Source organism: Filobasidium floriforme (genome assembly GCF_021052385.1).
Source record: "Filobasidium floriforme strain CBS 6241 chromosome Unknown HD553scaffold_10, whole genome shotgun sequence".
Classification (NCBI taxonomy): domain Eukaryota; kingdom Fungi; phylum Basidiomycota; class Tremellomycetes; order Filobasidiales; family Filobasidiaceae; genus Filobasidium; species Filobasidium floriforme.
In genome coordinates, this window is record NW_025763631.1 from 549109 (window position 1) to 566749 (window position 17641).

The window sequence follows — 17641 nt, forward strand, 5'->3', positions numbered from 1 at the left end:
CGAGCGAAGATATAGGTCGTCAGAAGCCGTTGAAACGAAACATTATGGTCGTCAAAGTTGAAAGTCGTAATTGCCGCCCCCGCTGGGTCGATCCCATTCTCTCGATAGAGCCACGTTGTTATTCGCGGTATCGAGGAACCCACCACCACCACCTCCTCCTCTAGCAGCCGCTTCGTATGTCGTGTAAGAAGTGCGGTCTTGGACCCTTTCTTCGCGCTTCCTGTATTGCGCTGGTGGTGCACAGAGGAGACGCTGGACGGGATAGGACAGGTCGAATCCCACATCGACAATGAGGCGGATGAACTTGGCGACTTCTAGGTGAAAGTGAGGGTAGTATTCGTATGACGCCTTGCGCACAGTCTGTTATGCCACGCGACCTTCTTTCAGTATCGTTCGTCGCCCGCTATACCTTGAATCTACTCACCACCAATGTTCGGTCGAGACCGCTCGCAGCCATATCTTGGAAGAACCTCCAAGCGTCTCCCTTCTTTTCGTTATTTCGTACCGCCGGATCCTGTAGGTCATATTCGTATAGAGCTCTGCCGAGTGCGTTAAGCATCTGGAAGTGTGTTGTCTACAGCACAGGACACGTTAGGCAATATGTCAACGTCATGGGGATTCACAACACGCGCGCGACTGACTAGGTAATCCATGGCTTCAAATTCGACCCCGCCTGACGCCCCGCTAGGTGCCTGCGGCTTGATACTATTCATGTCCACTTCGGCTAGCTCCCATAGGCCGTTTCCAGAATGACACATCACCCTGCAATGGCGATACGGAGATTCAATTCGACTAGAGCAGTGAAATAGACACAACGCAAACCTACCAGAAATAATCTCGGCACACATCGTTGATTTCGTCCAGGTACTGCCTGTACGCCCTATCCTTGTGTGCTTGTTTGACGAAATCGTGCATCTCTAACTTGGGTGCCGGAAGCTCGGAAGCCGGGCATAGGATCCTGGACCCGGACCGATCATGCGCTGGCTGCTGGAATATGTCTTCGAGCGCTTTGACTTGAGGCCGGTGTTTAAGCAGGCTTGCGATGTAAAGAGAGATATGGGGGTGGTTCTCGGGAATTGGCGGTGATCCGAAGCCCGCGCCTCGAAGGTTGGGTCGTGAAGCTGTTCGTGCTATCATAGGCACGGACTGCTCGGAGAATGAGATGGTCGTTGGCCTGCTACCGGGTCGCGAGGTAGAGGCAGGGAGTTTGACCTCTGCCGGGCTGTCGGAGTAAACTTGTAGGAGCGACTGGACGATCTCGATAATGAATCGCCGGGTGACCACCTCTCCGGGCTTCTTCGAGCTGTAGAGCAGTTCTACGAGCTCACGGAACGGGCTGGTACCGAATGCCCGCATGGTCTCTCTGCCAACCTATTTTGAGTGACGCAACCATGTCAGGGAGGTCAATTTTCCGTAAAGAGCCATGAGAAGACCGACCTCGGCAGTTTCGACCGCCTTGATGCAACGTAGTAGCTCGGTCAGCAGCTGATCGTCGTGCTGTTCCTCGCTGTTCGAATGTAACCGCGTTGCATGAGCGGTATACATGTACGTGGGCGATATCCTTTGACATACCGCCATTCGACATCCAAGAGGTCCTTTAGTCGAGCAAGAATATAGTCATACCCCTTGTGAATCAAGAAAGTTTCTACCCATCTGCGCAGCGAAGATACTGAGCTTGAACCACGCGGTGTCAACGGTGCTATTCCAGACTCACTCGGTCGTCTCGTGCCGCAACAACATTCGCAACCTCTTGACTTTGCCTATATCCATCTTGAAAGTGTCTTCCCCAGCCAACCATCTCGCCCACGTTTCCGGAAGTTCTTTGTTACTCTTGCCGTTCATGACTGGAGCATCTGGTTTGCTCCTGGTTCTTTGTCGTTCTTCCGGCTGCTGAGCCCGGCTCAAAAAGCCCGAACCTGAAACTGCGCCGGCACCCGGCGTCTTACTAGATTTATTCTTACTGAAGATGCTTCCCTTGCTTGAAAAAGAACCACCGGCCAAGCTTCCGGCTCGTTCTTTCATACTCGTCAAGTCGAAAGAAGAGCGTTTATCTCTTCTCCCTGTAGCGACCACCTCGTCCGGCAGCGAATCGCCAGGTAGAGGGGGAGGCATCGGGAGACCGTCCGTGGTGAGACGTTTCCGACCGACAGGTGTCTGAGCCTCGGACCTGACCATGACGAACTTGTCATCCTCGACCGTAATAGTGGACCGCCACGAGGGGCTTTCCGGCATCGAGTCGGATCCCCTGATCGGAGTTCCAGGAGAGCCGAGCGATGATCCCGAGCGAGTCTTCCTTAGCATAGGCGTAGATGGTGGACCGGCAATTCTTGAGGGGGATCCAGGGTAGAATGACTGGGTCCGAAGACCTTGAAGACGAGGTTGTTGGGAGGAACGGAGCATGGATTCTTTGATCGGGGTGTCGAGAGGTGTCAACTTGGCACGGACGGTCGCGGGGACCTGATATTGGTCCTATGAGAGAAAGTTTGGTTTCAGAAGCGACCAATGACAGCTGAAATTGATTTCAAACCTCACCAGGAGTTTCTCAAATTCACTATTGATGTCCATCCTGTCGGGCTTTGCCATAGCCCTCACATTCCCTCTCATCTGGCCCGGGCTTCCCGGCCCTAGCCTGGATGGGGTACTGGGCTCATCGAACTGCATGTTCTGCCTGCTACCGGTAGCCGGACGGAGCATCGGAGTCGAAGGGGCTGAGGGTATTGACGATTGCGATCTTGCTGTAGTCAAAGGAGGTTGCGAGAGGTCTCGAAAAGAACCGCTTCTTGGCAAGGGCTGTGGTGGATCCGCGAACCGTGACATTCAGGCAAGGTGATCGAGGGCCTTCTTCCTAGGCTTTCGAATCTGCTATTACTTCTGAAGATTGTTGTCTAGATCTCAAGTAGTTCGTGTCTATAGCCCGAGGTGTAGTTGGGGTTTGTGACTTCGAGCCAACGTCCCACCCGTGATCAAGAAGGTCGACCGACGAAACGGTTTACGTAAAAACGGTCGTTCCCGCGTAGAATCTACCTGAACATCACAACACTCAGATGACGCAACGACCGATGATCGATGTGAACGAAGTCGGTTGTGAGCAACGCAAACCTGCATCCACATACTCGTTGTACAGCGTCACAAGCTTGTATAGACTTGTCCATCCTATCGGGGTCCTCTGTCTCGAGTGAGGAGTTGGAAGTAACAAGACACTTGGCCATCATTCTGAGGCTGTCGCGATCATCGTTGAAGTCGCCCAGCTGTCAACTGTTCCGCTTGAACGAGTAAAAAGGAGGAGGGTGATTGCTCGGCCAAGAAGGGCAATCCAATGCATACACCACTTACATCGTACTATCTAGCAAAATCTGGACTCGATCTGGAATAAGGGGCAGCGCTGCAGCACGATGATTGTCTCGAACACGGAAGCGGATCGTAAGATAAAGGTAGACTTGGATAGTTTGCGCCGGCCGAAGGCCCATACCCAATACCGACAGGGCAGAGGCGGTAAGAACCAGTAATCAAAGAGAGCCAATACATTAATGTCGAGTCTGAGTCTTCACAGATCACAGATCACGGGACGTTTCCCGGGTCAAAACACGGTGTCGATCGTACGCATTAAAGGCATGGCCTAGCAGATCGCTGATGAAGTGTTCCATCATGTGCAAACTTGACTGTACAGACCTGGTTGGAAACTTTCAAAGTTGGGCGGAAGTTCACACATCACCTTACAACTCTGCAAGGTACCAAGGCACTTTCTGACTTCTTGCTAGTTTCACGTGAATTGATCCTACTGTAGCGCTATATTGGTAAAACAGACTTGTTGAAGATCATGACGCACGGACGATGGATGATGTATTACCTACTCATTAGACCGACAAGCCGGCCGTATTCCAGATAGCTGGCGTATGTTAAAAAGAGGCTGATGGCGTGTGCGGAAAGTCAGTACTTGACGTCCCATCAGTACCGCTTTTTTCTGCACCTCACGACTTTTCTGCCTCCCTGTTTACTTTTTCGGTGTCAATCGCCGATGATGCTGGCTGGTTGATCACTTGTGCTCGGATCGCTCGAATGCACTCTGCAAACCATCAACGTCACCGAGAAGCGGTGATCCTGGCTCGTTTATCAGATATATCGATCCGGATCTGATGATATCCCAACAGCAGTCTCGTCAGGGACGAAGGACTGCTTGCACGAGTTGCAGGGAAAACAAGGCGGGTCTTCGGGAGCCGCGCTCGGACCCGCGAAATAGCCCAATCTCAGCTGCTTACATCCCTCTTTTGGACGAATTAGCTGAGATGCCTGTATGCTCTACCTGATTCTGAAGATCAAGACCCATGTCATCGATGTGTCCGGCTAGCAATACCCTGCCGATATCAACCCAAACGCAAGAGAGGTCCTCAGAACGGAGGAGCCCATGAGCCGGGCGAGAGCGAAGTATCAAGCAGGACGAGAAGCCGGCCCGAACCGTATACCAGACCAGAGCGGTATTCGGGAACGAGAGAGAGGGCGGCGAACCCAGAGATTGAATGTGGATATGTATCAGAGCCAGCCGATTTCGTTGGCGAGCAGGACAACGTCGAAGACAGCGAGGCGGGCCAACCTCGAAATGAACCTGGTTCAACATCGAGTTCTACCGCTACTATTTTACCCGGAACATACCCGATGGCATTCTTATCAATGTTGGATCTCATGGAAAGTGATGTGCGACGTTCGATTCCCCTTCCATCGTCCGATCATCCGCCTCAAGCAGGGTCGAGCGGAAGGAACCGAAGCCCAATCGGGATCGAGCCTTCAACAAGCAATGCAACGCGGGCTAGACACGAGTCAATGGAGGATAGTCTAAACGACACCATAAGAAGCGTCTTGTCTCCAGAACACGAGACCTATCTGTTTGAACGGTGAGTAGTCATCTATCGAGCTGGAGGAAGGACGACTCAATGAAATCCTTTGTTATTAGCTTCTTTGAGAAGATGAATGCCTATATCGCTATCTTGGACCCTGAACTTCATACCATCGATTATTGTCGACGCACCTCTGTCGATCTATTCCTAGCGATTATCACTGCAGCTTCTCAAGTGTACATGCCACGACTTTACGAAGCCCTCTTGAACCTCTTCAAACCCAGACTCGGAGAAGCCCTCGTAGAAGGCCACAGCAGCATTGGGTTGGTCCAGGCGATCAGCATTCTTTGCGTATGGAAGGCTCCGAGGGACCACGGGTCGTGGCTGCGAGTCGGATATGCAATACGGTTGGTCTTGGCTGGGGTCTATGTCTACCTTGAGCGGTTGAAGTCTTATCAAACGGCGGGTCTCTCGGTAGGATGGCTTATGAGTTGGGTTTGGACATGCCGAACGCTCGACCCCTTCCTCTTGATCAGCATGCTGCTCGCGAGATTTTGGTGAGGCCATTGTGCTTTGTCAAGGCAGACGTGATTTTGACCAATGGCGACGAGTTCAGAACAAAGAGCGGACTTTCCGACAGCTTGCTTGCTTCGATCGTACGTGAGTAGCATACGGTACACCAAGTTCCGAATAGTGGGAACTGGGACTGATGTTGAACGTTGTCTGAAGTATGTCTCACTTGCACGGTCGGACCCGTCGGATGATAGATGCGCAGGTCCTGGACTCTATCGATCAATGGCTTTGCGACCATCCTACAGTCTATTGCTATGCGGACACCATGCTGGCCGCCTCTTTTCCACATGGAGAAGCGCTCATCGATCTTTTGAACGGTTCTCAGAAAAGCTTTGACGTTGCCACACGGCTACTTGTCATCAGGAACATGGAGATACAAACAGATCGATGGGAGGAACGCTGGTTTGGCAACGAGCGCAAGTCGAAATCAGAGCCAGAAGCGGTACACAGGGTAGTAACGCTGATGTGCAACTCGCTGTATCATTAGCTCCAAAGCCGATGCACCCTACATCAAAGGCAATCGTCGGGTTCTATCACCTGGCAGCCCGGATGGACATAGCCGAATGGCGTCTCCGCTCGTCAGATCAAGAGGATCATGTTGCAGCATTGGCCCAAGCTATAGGGCAGGGAATCAAGGGGCTCAACTATGTCGTGGACGTGTTGGGTCCAGCAGAGGTCCTACTGTTTGCCCCTGACTTTATCACATACAAGGCATCCAAGATGGCTGTGCTGCTCACGCGAGTGAGTGTGAACTGGCGAGGATGATCCACGTGCACACGCGCTGACTCGTGTCTCGATCGATGTTCAGTTAGGGGAACAAATGGATAGCCAGTTGCTCGAGAACGTTGAAAGGCTATTCTCTTCAGTCTCGACCACCTGCTTTCGCTTCAGTCACAGCGAAAACATCCCGCACTTTCAGGCAAGATTCTTTGATCGATTGGCGCACATTGTTAGAGGCGTTTGGAACCGCTTGGTTTCCGAGCCGGAGGAGACTCCCGTTCTGGAGAGACCAGCGATATCGGATCAAACTGCATTGAATGTGAACGTGAGTTATTGCACGAGGTTCTCAGAAACGCCCGCCACTTTGACCTGGAATCCACGTTTACTTTTAACTCGGGCTCAGATACCTGAGTTCGATTGGTCGGATCCGGGCGCCCTGACCAGACTCTTGGAACAGTCCCAAGAATGGTCTGTTCAAGTGTCCTGCGGGTCAAGAGCTCAGAAAGTCTGACGAAGTGTTGACACAGGTTTTCGTTCGACCTGGATATCGGCGACAGTTGGAGAACGTGATCCTGATAGGTCCGCTCTTTGGGATACAACGCAGGAAACTACACCCCCATCTATCTACTTCTTCTCCCTCAAAGCTTCAACTTCGATCTCAATCTTCATCGGAGGAAAAGCTAAGGTTGGCACTGCGATAGAGGTCCAGATGGGGCGATGTCCCGGGAGACGCTTCTTGAGTTTTTCGACCACGAGAGGAAAGGACTCGCTGATATCGACGTGATAGGATCTGACTGAATAGACATCCTCCCATCCGCGCAGACCGACGGCTTGCAAGACCCTGTCGACGTTGTCGAAGGCGTTATCGACTTGCAACTTGATGTTGTGGGCATCGCAGTATCCAGTGTTGTCCCAACCACCTTGACCAGAGCACTTGACGACGTCTGCAGTAGCTGGGATGATGACCGCCTGGGAGTAGTGACACTCGTCGCTGTGCTTCTGGCCAGCACCGGCTTCGTTGGTGTAAGTGAGGGAGGACATCTAGTGCAATGCAAAATCACGTGAACCGTCATCAGAATCGTTAGCGGGCTCTTGTGTCGCGCGCATATCGATAAGTTTGATGCTCACTATCGCGATATTTCGCTTTCTCTGGTAAGTAGATGTTTTCGGTACACGTCCTATCTCTGCAACGAACCCGAGTCTACTCTCTCTCTATATATACATTTCCGATGTCGTACCGCTCGGCTAGGCCCCAAAGCGAGTCTCATGATTTCCAGGGTCCAGGATTACCAAGATGTCATCTCAACTCCTCGGAGTTGACATCGGAGTTGAGATTATCTGCTTCCGCGGTTCTACAACTGCGGAAATACAGGGGTCGACGAATGTGATGCAGGTGTAATAATACAAAGGTATAAATGCCGTTCGAGGCGTTACGTGATACAGGTGCTGGGGGTTCTCATCATCTTGACCCCGTTTCCAAAGCCTTGAGATGGGCTTGCCATCGTTCCTTTTCCCCACTGGCCATAAACGCGCTAGCCATCCTCGTAAAGCTCGTATCCTTTTTCCAGACCTGTAACGGGTCCAGGTCGTATAGGTAGTCTTTCATTTGCGATTCCCACAGATGGTAGGCCAGCTGTCCCGAACTGAAGAAATCGTATTCGTTGCCGTGATAGACGGCGTCAATATGGTCGTCTGACCACGTTGGCCAGAAAAAGGCGCGATCGGATAGCACCGTGACCTCGGTCGGGAAGCTTTGCGCGAGGTGCCAGGGAACTTTCTGTCCGGGTGAGCGATGACGAATCTTCATTTCAGCCTGCCGTTCAACAAAAAAGCCATCTGGTCAAAGACCCGAATACTCACCACAGAATGATCCGCCCAGACGTCCTGGTCGAAATAATCATACGATTCTAACCACTTCTGCAGGAATTGGCTATCGTTCCTGGCAACGATGATGGCGTTGCAAAGTCCCTTTGGCCGCATCTCGTCATCTTCAAACCCGTACTCCCAGTCTGTAGGCTCAGCTTCCATAGCCAGGACCATATCCCGGGTGAGGAGACCGTTTTGGGCAAAGGAATCGAGGACGAAGGTGTCGATGTCGAGGTAGATTCCGCCATATTCTCGTAGTCTGCGGAACGAATGTGAAGCGATGATCAGAGAGACGCTCGATGCAACCGACTTTGCTCTCGAAAGGCTCACGCTTCTAGTCGCAGGATATCCGCCTTGTGAGCAAACTGAACATGAACCCCAAGACGAATCGCTGTCAATTCCCATGTATCCATGTCTGTCGCAGACCCTCTACTCACACTCGATACCGGTCTTCTATTCTTGCCCACCCACGTCGGATCCCTCGTCATGACGACCTCCACCAGTCCTCCTATCCCGACTCCTTCCCCCTGTCTATCTTCCTCCTCTAGCCCCCACTCCTTGACCTGGTCCCACCAGTATCCCCTCGGTTCCTTTAGACAGTGAAACAAGATCCGCTCAGGCTTCAGTGACAGCAAGGCCGACCTCATCCCCAAATAGGCGTAATAAGGGAAATCCTCCTCATGGGCCGTATCCAGTCCATAGACATAATGTACGATGTTGGGGATTTCCTTCCTAGCGGGAGGAAGAAATGGGAAGGAGGAGTCTAATGCGGGTACCGGGGATGTTAGGCGGGGCGGGAGCAGGGAGATCGGATTGAGGGCAGGTCGGCGGGAGTAGATATTGATCCAGGTTGGGTAATGCGTGCCGATGATGGTTCCAGAGGTGAAGACGAGGGCGATGAAGATGAGCTTGATTATCGGCGGTAAGGATTGTCGGATCACGCTCTGCGAGATCAAGATCGAAACGGAGCTTTCAAAAGGGTCAGCTTTCCCAATCCGAATCTAAGCATGATATGATGAACAGGCGATCACGCAGTTTGTGATCACTCACCCGTCCGTATTCTACCGGTGTAGATGTCCTTCTCAGTGCGATATACCCATTCTCTCTGTCTTCCTCAAAGCACCGACTAGCGCTCCATGGTGCCATCTGCCTTGCGGTCCACTCGAAAGCGTCCTTTGAAGAGATCGATATCCCTTGTTGAACTTGAGCTGTTTGTGCTTGAGACTAAGGTTGATGATACTCCAGCTAGCCCGCTGAGAGGTCGACAAGCTGGTGTTCAATTGTAGCGAGCCCCGATCGCGGATCAACTACCCAGAGCTATCGTCCGTTCAAGTACGTTTCGGCTGGATCAACCTCGGCCAACAAAGTTTCCCTTTATACAAAGCAGGTAGTCGTCCAGGCGACCACACGAGCAAGATCGAGGAGCCGGTATGATGAATCTGAGGCTTGCCGATCCCTGTAAGCGTGGTTGCGTTGGATCGCTTGGCGTGCTGAAGGGCGGCTAAAAAGTCCTTGTTTGAGCTGGGATGTCGTCTAGCTCTGTGGCGACGATGATATGCTACTGCTTTGATGGGCTGCATGGCTATCATGAATATGTTGATGGATGTATATCGTGCTGCGTGCTGAGAAAGGGAGAAACCAAAAGGAAAGGAAGGGCAAGAGGGGTCCTTTCTTCGAAGATGATCATCCTCGATCATCAACAATCCAGGGGGAGAGGGGCCCAACTGCGAAACAACGAATTACCGCCGGAGCACGATGCCCGCGGCGTTTTCGCAGAACACCTTTGGCTATTTTCACACCCCACCTCCTGCAACATAGCACCACGATCCTCAACGACTGCGGCTAGGAGCTTCCGTCTCACATCTGTCCCTTGTCCGAAACAAGATGCACAGCGGTCCGTGATATTGCAGGCTTCGAGACCTGCAAGACCCCGATCCAAAGTCGTTCTGGACACAGCAAAAAGCCAAGGAATGCGGCATCATCTCATCCACCAACCTCGGCCTCGTTCGTCATCGCGGGCGCTAACGATCTCACTCGCCCGAAGCCCGAAGTCTCAACGTTCCGCAGCGAAAAAGGGACGGCGCCATCGAAGGAACCGGTATCCGGACCGTATGTCGTCTGACCGGACAAGACGTACAACGTCTCTTGGTATACCACCTGATCCGAACATACAACTTGGAGCGAAAAACAAGCACACTACGTCCATAGACAACAAGCCGACCCATTCTTCTTGCGTTCTCAAATCCCGGAAACAGTCGTGACATGTCATCTCGCCTCGCGCGTGAACAAATGCCTGGCCTCATCCACCCTACTCGAATCTAGAATCAAGTGCCAAACATGTCAACACCTCGCTCGTATCATTCGATCGACCGGATCACCTCCATGAGACTCTTCATGCGACCCACCTCGTAATCTCTCCAGGTCGTTCTCGACCGTCAACCTCCTCCCCTTTCTCGCGCTCGCGTTGCTCTTCATCCCCTCGTGCATGGGAATCGGACGAGGAGATCCCGTCTGACCGTGATTGTAGTGCCAGAATCCTGGGGACCCGGGAGATTTCAGCATCGACTTCGAGGTCCCCGTCTTCTCTTTCGGTGTCGGCGTGGTCGGTAGCTGTTGATCGAGATTGGAGCGGATCGACCGGGATGGAGTCAAGACTCGATGGGCGGGTGTGACCGCTGTAGGGGTTGGGGTCGGTGATGTCGCCTCGTCCCCCATCATCCCTACAGTCAACGCTTGAATCTTCTGATTCTGGTCCAAGACTCTCTGCGGAATCGACGTGGTACGAGCGTTAGTTCCCGCCACTACTAGCTGTGAGCACCTACGCCGACTCACCTGCCGCCAATCTTCCACCTTTGCCAGCAATTCGTCCTGTACCGTCTTCAACCCCTCGATGACCTTGTTCAACCGATCGACCTCCTCGGCTTCCCGACTCTTCGCAGGTTGGACCATCGAGGCGAGTCGAGGTTCCTTCAGTGATCCCGCGTGTCGAAGTACCTGTTGCTTTCCCGCTGTCGGGCTCTGGTCTCCCTCCGGTTCCGCAGGTGGTCTGGGTAGACCCATCTCGTTCAACCGCGAGACCCGGTCGTTCGCGCGCGCCGTCTCCGTCCGAGCCAGAGAGACCTGCTGTTTCAGCTTGGCGATCTCCTCGGTCATCGCTCTCATCGCCTGATCCTTTTGCGCGCCAGCCCGTCTCTCGGCTTCGAGTTCCTCTTCGAGCTCCATCCTGGCCAACCTTTCCCTCTCGTACTTTCGCTCGACCTCGGTCTTGTCGTGAACGAGTTGATCGATCTCGAGCTGCATCCCGGTCCTGGACAAGTCGGCCACCGACAGATCGGCCGCGAGGTCGCTGACTTGGTTGCTGTGATTCCGTCGGTGGTACCGTGCGACGTGGGCGATGTCCTCGGCAGTGAAACTCGGAGCGGACTCGTCGGCGTCTCCGACGTCCTCGAGCAACATAGCCATGCTTCCGCTCACCGCTCGACGACTGTTCCTTTGCGGAGTCACAAAAGTTGTGAATCGGCTCGGCGAAGACGTGCCGATATGATCGCTGACACGTCTACGCATTCGATGAGCGATGTTGTTGCCTGAGCCGTTCGAGCGACCGGAGAGGATCTGTCCGTTCAGTTGCGCGAGCTGCGTTATCGCGCGATTTCGACGGGCCGCCAGTTCTTGTAGTTCAAGTGTCAGCTAGATAGTGTTTCGCGACCAGGTCAGCCAACATCGAACATGTGCAACTTCGCCGACGCTCTCACCTCGGCGCGGGCATCGAGTCCGTCACTGTCCGAGATACTAGGCGGTCGCTGCCGTGCCATCTCGTCAAGTTGCGATCGCAAAGCCGCGATCTCTTCCTCCTTGGCCAACAGCATAGCCTTTTCCGAAGAAGCCACCTGTGATGCAATACGATGTCAGTTTCCGGTTGACGGAAGACGATCACAAATCAGGGAACTGACCACGATCCCCTGTACTGCTTTCGTTTGAACTTGTGCGCAGCGAGACGCGAATTTAAGGGTCTCCAGCGTTTCTGCTTGATGCCTCTCCTCTAGTGAAAGGGTACAGATGACGGCGATGTTCGAATTGCCACCCAAGGCTTGTTCCAGTAGATGCGTCAACTTGCTGTTCCTGTAAGGGATGTGTCCACCACTGTCCGAGAGTAATCCTTCGTGTGAGCCTTTTCCGGGATGCTCGAAGGAAAATACTAGCTGACTCACGGTTTTCGCGTTGCATCGGACAAGGCCTCGATCACCGTTCCCAACGCTAGCAAGCTCCGGTTGATATACTTGCCCTCGGCCAACCTTTCCATATCAGAGACGGCCTTTTCACTTCCCGCCAGATCGATCAAAGTCTACTCGGTCGACTATCTGTGAGCACAGGAACAGCCTATGGGGATCGTCAACGCACTAACCAACTTGGACCGCCGAACGTCGGTGCCTTCCCGGCTCTCTACTGTCTGTGTAGCAAAGTGTCCGATCAGTCATGATCGTCCACGAACAGAACGTGTCTGTACGACTGAGCGATCAGACTCACGAGAGTGAAGACGCAATGAGACCTCGAACTTGAAAAATTCCAATCCGTCGCCCCAGTCTTCCTGTTACTGGTCCCTCGCTGTAACAGCTCCAAGATCTCTTCCGGGCTCTTGACGATCTCTTCCACCAGTGGCCGGACTTGCACGAGACCCTACAGAAAGAGATTAATGCATTTAGGGAAGCCTAATTGAGACGACCTGAAGTTTCTATGAACGGGGCATACCTTCTCGACGTGGATGTTGGGACGCTCGTTCTCTGGCACGACCTTTTTCGGCGAGACTAACAGATCCCGGATACTCTCGTTGTAGATCTAGGAAACGCCGAGTCGCTCAGATACATTTCATATGGGCAGGTCGAGCTTGGCTGAAGCTGGTAGGAATGACTTACTTCCAGGTACGATACCCTTAACAAATAATGCCTTTCCGAGTTCTTCTCGCCATATATGTGGCAATATCAGCTTCTCCCCGTCACGTCTTCACTTATATACATGTCTTGCTCACCTCCTCGATAGCTTGGAACACGCTGCTGATAGCCAAAGGGATCACCCCGATGTCCTCCCTCGTCCCGCTCATTGTATGCGTCTTCCCTGATCGACCCCGACCCAATCCACCAGAGGGTAATCAGCACTACGTATCACCTTGCTTTAGAGAAGACGTGGATATACGAACCTGATCCCGTCTGACCGTATGCAAAGATGGTCGAGTTGAACCCTCCCATGCACTTCATGACCAACGGAGCGATGTTTTGTTCGTAAAGCGAGGTCGTCTGAGCCGGGGGCAGATGGAGGGCATCTACACAGTAAAACACAACACAGTATCCCACCATCGTCATTTGAGTCAAATACGGTATGCTCAGCAACAATGCTTGATACGGAAAGGGGGAACGAGATGGGACTCACCAAAGGAATAACTGTATTCCCCCGCTCTCCCTGATTTCCGACCTCGCTTCATCACCCTCGAATGCGTATCGGATAAACTTAGAGTGGGAAACTCCGGGTCCAGCTCGTAGGCCTCCAAGCATTCCGGGGATGATACCGGTCGAGCTCTGTTCAGAGGTGTATAGCAGGTTGCGGGGATCAGCTCGGCAGATACGGTGAGTATCGCATGTGATTGTTGAACGGTGACTCACTTGACGCAAACGATCACCTTGTCCTTCCCTAGAGCTCCAGCATCCTTCGAGTTAGGCGTGCTGCCGGAAATCAGCTTGATAGGCGAATTCAGACCCATCTGAGCGACCGCTTTCGGACTGAAGAGGTCGCCCTTGATTGGGGTGGCCATGAGCCTCGAACTGCGTGCCTTTGTCGGGGTCTGCATTGGCAAGGGGGGTTCCGCCGGCCGATTGTCTACAGGGTTCGTCCAAGCAGGATGTCTTGAGTCGTTGGGCTATGTAAAATTGATGTAGTAGCTAGTTTTGACGCTTCATTCGAGTCTGTGGACCTTTGATGAGACCCGACATGCATCAAAGGTCGTTGTTGTGATTTGGTTGATCCATGTTCTACGCGGATCGACCTCCGTCAAGGGTTGGGTGGACATACACTAAATTGGTATGTCCACCTTTACGACGCCGATGACGTAGCGATACTAGCTCCCGAAACGCGAAATGAAGCGGGTAATTTGCATCCGATCATCACCCTTGCCCCCCGTTTTTGCCTTATCGCGCCCGATCAGCTGCTCCCTCCTCCTCCTTGTGCCATCCGCAGTGCGTATTGAGGGGAATCATCAAGAAGAAGCAAGAAGCAAAAAGATCTTCTCGCCTCTCGAAGTACTGGACATACTGGACACACAGACTTGTTGAAAACCCCTCAACATCAAACCTCGAACCGTTATCACCAGCTACTAGCTAGCCTCTTCCCGTAACCGTCAGCTTGTAAGCTCGGCTTCTTGTTCGGGCAAAAAGATCGAACGCTGAGGTCCATCAGGCATTCTCCACAAGAACGTCAGATCCAAACCGTCCAAGATGCCCATTTCCGTAGTCCACCACAATAGGTCTTTCAACATCATCCCCGGTGTAAGTAGTCCTCCTACTAACCGTTCACCAACCTCGCAAAGGTAATTGACCGCTCATTTGTGTTACGTCCTGTTTCACCGAAACAGGTCTTGAAGGTCGACCGCATCGGTGAGCTTTCTTTCCGCTTTGTAATTTCTCACTCCCTTTTCGTCAACATGTTTACTGATTCTTTACTCCTTGTGACCCATTCTTTAGGCGGAAGACTGTCGATCGTGGTGTTTAACAAATTCCGATGGAGCAAGTAAGGTAGACTTGCTTGATAGGCCGGGAATCCAGTTCACGTAAGCACGTTCCTTGAAATCCCCTTTCACACCCTACAAACACAATCCTTAACCTGTACTCAGCTAAATGTACCACCTTTGACTCTCCGCAGATAGCTTCGAGACTCGTTTGCTTCCCGTCAAACGTCGACCTTTTTTACGTCAATATACACGAACCGCCTCAACCTCCCACTGGGCACAGGCGGGCATGACGACAGACTCTTGTCCCGCTCTTACCGATTCGTCCTTCTTCTATAATACCGGTCATCAGCCTTTCATCTTGGATTGCTACGCTTCGTCTGCCTTTCGAAACTTGGAAAAAAGAATGGATGGTTCGATCCGGGGTATGGGCACCGCCATCGTGTCGCGAACCTTCGTGTCGTATGGCTCTGCGTTGTAGAGCTAGAACCGGTCGTCCTCTTTGTGCTCCGTACTTGCTTCTAATGCCCGCTTGTGATTATACCCATTTGAATACTGTTCTTCTCGCTGGAGAGCCAGTTTCTGCTGTCAGGGCATGAGGTCTCGATAACATCCTGCCTGACCGGTCAGAGTCTAGCAGTGTTTGAGATCACCCAGCTATTCGTGTTCGTCACTGTCGTCGAGCACGATCGTTACATACTCTGATGACACGTTTGACAATTTTGAACGAGCCGGACCAGAGAAGGATCAGTTCAACTGACCGATGATCGGGAGAATATGATATAATCACAATCACAATCAACTGAAAGCAGAAACAAGGCAGGGACTGGATCCATGGCGATAAACGAGCGTTCTATATAAATGATAGCCAGAAGAAACAGAGTCCATGGAAGAGTAGCGGTATAGAGATGGCGATGAAGATAAAAGTGTGCGTGTGTGTGTATATGTGTCGGCGTCCGTGATGAATTGGTGATCTGGTGGGTGGCCGAGACAGACGATAGACCTAGCGGTCTGATGCGAGTGCGAGATGATGATCGACCCAATCCCTCCAGCGCGGCAAGGCGATTGCGCTTCTTCGACGATTATCCCAGCAAGATGCGAGATCAAACGGAAAGCTTGCGGGTCGCTCGCCCTTCCCCTATGCAGCACTCCTCCCAGCGATTCCATCCCTTCCTTGCCAGTTCCTCCCCAGCTATCTCATTACACCCCATCAAACCTTCCCTGCCTCGTCCCTTCGTCTCCCAATCGTGACTTTTCCTTCGATTTCTTTCCTCCCTCCCGTGTTCCCGTGCTCCGTCTAGAACAGTCCAACAACGCCCACCACAACCCCTCCCAAGACGGTCAACCCCATCCCCAATCCGAGGTCAACCTTCAGACTTCCCGCCCCGTTGGATCCATCGTTCAGAGCAGAGTTAACACCGCCCGTCTTTGCGGCCTGGTTGATGGACGATATGTACTCGGTGTAGTCCATGATGGTACCCGCTGGGACGGGGTTGACTTCGCCAGGGGCGACAGTAGGGGTGCTGCGGTTGGCAAGAGGAGATACAGAGGGCGCAATTGAGGACGAGCATGGGGCGGTCAGTTTCGGTTTCGCCTGTTGCCCCGTTCTGTGCCGAAAGAACAGAAGAACCAGATATCGTGACTCACGCGACGATGGCGATACTGGTCGACGTCCTCCTCCTGCTCGTCGTCGTCTCCTCGTCCAAATCCGTGGTGACCCTGACCGGCGTCGTAGTGGTCGTGGGCACCAGAGGCGTAGTGGTCGTGGTAGCGACGAGCGGGATCGAGGTGGTCGTCGGGACGAGCGGGGTGGTAGTGGTCAAGAGGGCTCCGGGGGTGGTAGTGGTACGGACGAGCCCGGTCGTAACGGCTGCAATGGTGGAGAGGGTCTCGATCTCCAGGGTCACTCCGGCGGCGTTAGTAGATTGGGAGACGATGATGGTATCTCCGTCCTATAGATCCAGAATGGCGTTGTTGCGAGCGAAAAGAGATCAGCTTCGAGGAACGATGCCGGTAAGCATCTGATGATGGCAGGTGAAAAACTCACAATCCACTATCATTCCCGAACAGTGGCATCATCCAGTAAGTCGAAACAAGAGTAGCACCAAGATCGTCTTTCGTCAGCCTAGATTCATTATCCCTCACATCTCAAATCTCTCTTCCCAACCGGGCGAGGGAGACGTACCGGCAAAGTGGTCGTATAACGTTGAGCGCCGACGTTGAGCGTGTTGACGAACAAGGTCAACAGTGTAAAGAGGAGAACCAAGGGAGACCTGGTGGACATGATCGTAGCAGGCATAGTCGGTTGGTTGATGTTTGGTGTTTATTGAAGGGTGGATGGATGGGGGAGATAGGAAGTGATTGTTTAGGTGGTGGTCTGGTCTGGTCGTTCTGGGCTGAAGCGGGAAAGGCGTAGTAGATGATGATGGTCGTGTAGATTGTACAGTTTGGGTTGTTATGGCGTCGAAGTGGACACGAAGATGATGAGTACGATCAGAGTACCAGAGTAGCAATCGTCCGATTCAGATTCAGGTATGGGTGAGGTCAAAGTTGCGAGAGGCGAGAGGTTGCAGAGGTTGCAGAGTGGGTTTGGTTTGTGTGATCCAAAGAGGCGACGGCAGGCGGCGGCGGCGGGAACGAGAGAAAAGCCCGGCACAGCACAGGAGAGAGAGAGAGGGGGAGGGACGCGGGGAATTTCACTTGGCGCACACACAACAAGAGGACAAGGGGGGCATGTTTCACTGGGCTACGGACAGCAACGACGTCAAAGGAGACGCTGGTCATACAGGTACACGGGCCATGTCGCTGTGTCGAGGACCTGTGGACATGAGTAGGTCAATATCCCCAAGACCTGCGATACTCCAGGTCTGTTCTGTCTGTTTGTTTGTTGTGACCGTACGTCCTCGGCCGCCCCCCGTTGGCGGTAGCTGTGCGCCGCCGCGGC

At 52.9% G+C, this 17641-nt stretch overlaps 6 protein-coding genes across 6 annotated transcripts; 2 read left to right on the forward strand and 4 right to left on the reverse strand.

The window, feature by feature from the left end:
• Positions 1–51: 51 nt before the first annotated feature.
• Positions 52–2694, reverse strand: HD553DRAFT_341911 (uncharacterized protein; the record flags this gene model as incomplete). Its single annotated transcript, XM_046182686.1, has 8 exons — positions 52–360; positions 425–574; positions 642–762; positions 827–1371; positions 1438–1507; positions 1573–1653; positions 1715–2469; positions 2533–2694. 8 exons carry the CDS (start codon positions 2692–2694, stop codon positions 52–54), a joined length of 2193 nt encoding a protein of 730 aa, XP_046036885.1.
• A 1183-nt stretch (positions 2695–3877) lies between these two features.
• On the forward strand, positions 3878–6707 carry HD553DRAFT_25728 (uncharacterized protein). Its single transcript, XM_046177365.1, has 9 exons — positions 3878–4199; positions 4279–4886; positions 4946–5236; positions 5308–5386; positions 5446–5489; positions 5559–5818; positions 5890–6143; positions 6211–6447; positions 6526–6707. The coding sequence occupies exons 1-9, from the start codon at positions 4134–4136 to the stop codon at positions 6631–6633; spliced, it is 1947 nt and encodes a 648-aa protein (XP_046036886.1). The 5' UTR covers positions 3878–4133; the 3' UTR covers positions 6634–6707.
• Positions 6690–7415, reverse strand: HD553DRAFT_25670 (Endoribonuclease L-PSP/chorismate mutase-like protein). Its single transcript, XM_046177358.1, has 2 exons — positions 7251–7415; positions 6690–7163 (listed from the first exon to the last, which is right to left on the reverse strand). Exon 2 carries the CDS (start codon positions 7161–7163, stop codon positions 6747–6749), a length of 417 nt encoding a protein of 138 aa, XP_046036887.1. The 5' UTR covers positions 7251–7415; the 3' UTR covers positions 6690–6746.
• On the reverse strand, positions 7416–9225 carry HD553DRAFT_25669 (uncharacterized protein). The gene is made up of 5 exons (XM_046177357.1): positions 9039–9225; positions 8426–8932; positions 8319–8353; positions 7983–8247; positions 7416–7899 (listed from the first exon to the last, which is right to left on the reverse strand). The coding sequence occupies exons 1-5, from the start codon at positions 9132–9134 to the stop codon at positions 7582–7584; spliced, it is 1221 nt and encodes a 406-aa protein (XP_046036888.1). The 5' UTR covers positions 9135–9225; the 3' UTR covers positions 7416–7581.
• An 855-nt stretch (positions 9226–10080) lies between these two features.
• Positions 10081–13942, reverse strand: HD553DRAFT_310984 (kinesin motor domain-containing protein). The gene is made up of 14 exons (XM_046179903.1): positions 13640–13942; positions 13410–13555; positions 13180–13302; positions 13012–13097; positions 12899–12940; positions 12735–12821; positions 12513–12662; positions 12391–12435; positions 12197–12330; positions 11939–12128; positions 11741–11875; positions 10821–11675; positions 10394–10751; positions 10081–10306 (listed from the first exon to the last, which is right to left on the reverse strand). Exons 1-14 carry the CDS (start codon positions 13822–13824, stop codon positions 10254–10256), a joined length of 2589 nt encoding a protein of 862 aa, XP_046036889.1. The 5' UTR covers positions 13825–13942; the 3' UTR covers positions 10081–10253.
• A 1519-nt stretch (positions 13943–15461) lies between these two features.
• On the forward strand, positions 15462–17396 carry HD553DRAFT_310991 (uncharacterized protein). Its single transcript, XM_046179904.1, has 4 exons — positions 15462–16220; positions 16345–16649; positions 16745–16750; positions 16883–17396. Exons 1-4 carry the CDS (start codon positions 15725–15727, stop codon positions 17111–17113), a joined length of 1038 nt encoding a protein of 345 aa, XP_046036890.1. The 5' UTR covers positions 15462–15724; the 3' UTR covers positions 17114–17396.
• Positions 17397–17641: the final 245 nt, after the last annotated feature.